The sequence below is a fragment of the Sinocyclocheilus anshuiensis genome, unplaced genomic scaffold, assembly GCF_001515605.1.
Source record: "Sinocyclocheilus anshuiensis isolate Anshui unplaced genomic scaffold, SAMN03320099.WGS_v1.1 scaffold51, whole genome shotgun sequence".
In the NCBI taxonomy this organism is placed as follows: Eukaryota; Metazoa; Chordata; class Actinopteri; order Cypriniformes; family Cyprinidae; genus Sinocyclocheilus; species Sinocyclocheilus anshuiensis.
The window spans coordinates 1,890,095-1,893,123 of record NW_015548296.1 but is presented as its reverse complement, the minus strand read 5'-3'; the positions used below and the strand labels follow the sequence as shown (position 1 = coordinate 1,893,123).

Genomic DNA, 3,029 nt, shown 5'->3' with positions numbered 1-3,029 from the left:
AAGTATATTTGGACGAATCTGATGAATCTGACACAGGCAACAACTCTGGAGTGGCTGGATCTGCATTGGCCTGTGTTGACCTGATCAGAAACCTTGGCTCAGACTCAACAAGAACAGCGTCTGAACTTAATCTCAGATAGAACTTGGACAGGCACTGGATCAGAATCGTGTAGATTGCATGAACTGCTTTGCTCTTTTAACATTTTCTAAAATGAAGAAAAATGAATGAACTATTAGAAACATCTCTGTGAGAGATTATTAGAGATGCTAAGTAATACAATTAAAATTTTGGATTTTTAAGTTGTTACTTGCAGTGAATCAGAATTAAAACTGCAAGTAATAATAGAGAATAGAACATAGAAAATAAAAGATGGCAGAAATAACAAACCCAAGTAATGATGACTCTCCGTCACCCAGATCAGAACTGGTCTGGATCTATCACAGGCGGCGACTCATGATTCGCCAGATCTGCGTTTGTCGTTTGCCCAACGACTCAACATCTTCACAGACCTGGCCTGGCAGACGCACCAGCTCAGGGTCAGCAGCATCTATGTCAGCCGTTGGTGTGATTCTGAAGGGACTTGGAGCAGGCATTAGCTCTGAATCATCTTGCTCCGGCTGCGGCGTAAGACGCACCACTCTGTTCAGGTCACAGCTTTAGAGCCTTCCACACTCTCCAAAAGAGAGCACAGACTTCTTTCCCCTTCCTCCCTTTTGCAGGTTTTTCTAAAATATATAAAAAATAATAGGCTCAGTCTGACTTGTCTCGGTCTCTCTCTCTCTGTATATTAACATCTGCTTTTATGATACCCTGATAGCTACTCGTGTATTGGAGTGCAAGGGGGAGATGGAGATTGTGAAAAAGGGCTTCATTGAGTTTGTCTTCTGGTCCACAAGGCACAGATGGAGAGGAATGTCTTTTGTTCCAGAAAGCCTCCGTATATGGATTTTGTTATTCCTTTTTCATTCCTATATTATGTAATGTGTGATTCTTATTGGATGAATCTCTGTACCACCTCTTATAATGTGCCTGTATAAAATACAGTTTAACAATAAACTTTGCAGATAGAGTCTTGTCTTCACGTACATGACTCTTCCCATGTGCAAGAGGGGACTGAGAAACAATTTAATACCTACTCTGTGTCTTACACTACCTTTTCTTGTCTGGTTGATGCACGGGATCCGCTGTCTAGTTATTAAACCACCTGTGCTCTTCTAGATGCTGTAGCATCAGTCTGTTAGCTGGATTGCGGATCAAACACTGGAAAATCAGGTCACGGCATGCTGTAAAGTTTTCAGAGAGAGAGTGTGTGTTAGTCTTACTCAACATCAATGCTGACATAGGAAAAAGCTTCTGAAATGTTTTAACATATAAGATTTCATGATTTGATAATATAAATATACCAAATTAAATAATTCGGTCAACAGTCCCATCAGTGAACATCTGTTACTTGCTAGACTTCCTGTCATATCCTGTCTGACATACATTTCCTGTCTGACACTGAGACTCAGAGATTGCAAAGAGGTGTCTGTTGTGTTTACCTGAGGATAAAGTCGGTTTTGCTTGAACGTAGCCACGCAGTATTTTATCTTGGCTTTCAAAGGGCAAATATCCATGCAAGATTTCAAAGAGCACAGCACCTACTGCCCAGACATATGCTGGGTTAGCGTGGAATGTGATATTCCTTATGACCTCAGGTGGGGTGCAGAGTGGTGCTCCTGTGAGAGAAACATTTTTAGCGTTGAGCAATGCTGTTATCAAAAAGACAATACCGTGATCAATGACACTGCACTCTGCTATGGTAACACGAAACATACCTCGATATTCACTGCTGAGATTGCCCTCACTGCTGATTGGATGAGCACAACCAAAGTCAATTAGTTTGAGCTCTAAACTGTGGTCAGTCAACAGGATGTTCCCTGTGTGGATATCACCATGGAAGACTCCACGGTCAAAACAGTGTTTCACAGCTTGGATTAACTGACAGATTAACCAGCATGCTTTTCCTTCATTCATGTTGTCTGAATACATGATGTGTTGATTCAAGGTATGGCATGGTTCTGGGTACTCCATTATGAGCACAAAGCTCCTCTTATTCTCAATCCAATCATGCAATTTGATGACTTTGGGGCATAATGGAGGTTGTCCCAACCGAAGCAACATTGCCACTTCTGCAAGCAAAGGTTTGGAATGACCAGCCTAGAGAAAAACAAACAGTTGGCTTTGAGTAAACCATTACTTAAAAGATAGGTAGAATGATGAATATCATTGTATTTAAATTTGCACTTAAATCTTTGTCTATTTCATTTCTGCTTTATGTTAGCTACAGGTATTTATAACAATAGTCACTCAATCAACCAAATATTCCTTAGATTTTTCAACTTACAACGTCAAGATAACGGTCAGCTTGGCGCTTGTGGATGTACTTCATGGCAACCTGTGAATGGCAAAAACACAGTTAAGTTTTCCAAACATACCAAAGTGCCAGACATGCACATCTACAATGTATTTAAATCTAGACAGAGGACACACATCTCTACATCTGGAGCAAAATGTTGGTACAAGTCAATAAAAGTGCTTTACCTTAATTCTGTCACTAAATATGTGGGATCCCTCATACACCACGCCAAAACTTCCACATCCTACAATCTCTCCCACTACAAAGAGAGACACTCTAGATCCTGAAAAACAGACAGGAAAAAGAAAATGGCCATACATCAGTTTCCTTTCATTGTCTGATATGATCAAAAGAGATCCATTTAAAGAGTATTAAAAAACGAATAAATCAGGTAAATCAGGTCAGTTACTCTAAGGGAAGTTAGAGTATCAGATTTACAGTCTAAATAATGATAAGCAGAAAGAAATGCAGAAAATAGCAGAGGGCAGAAATGTCATGAAACAAAGGTAATAATGACTCACCACAATCCAGATTGTCCAAATCCGATGAATCTGACACACGTGACAATGCTGGAGTGGCTGGACCTGGGTTGGCCGCTTGCACAGATGGGGACTGGAGAGCTGCACAGAC

At 40.5% G+C, this 3,029-nt stretch overlaps 1 protein-coding gene across 1 annotated transcript; it reads right to left on the bottom strand.

Moving 5' to 3' along the window:
- Positions 1 to 438: 438 nt before the first annotated feature.
- On the bottom strand, positions 439 to 2,191 carry LOC107655952 (serine/threonine-protein kinase pim-1-like). The gene is made up of 4 exons (XM_016443587.1): positions 1,819 to 2,191; positions 1,543 to 1,719; positions 1,206 to 1,284; positions 439 to 640 (listed from the first exon to the last, which is right to left on the bottom strand). Exons 1-4 carry the CDS (start codon positions 2,162 to 2,164, stop codon positions 439 to 441), a joined length of 804 nt encoding a protein of 267 aa, XP_016299073.1. The 5' UTR covers positions 2,165 to 2,191.
- Positions 2,192 to 3,029: the final 838 nt, after the last annotated feature.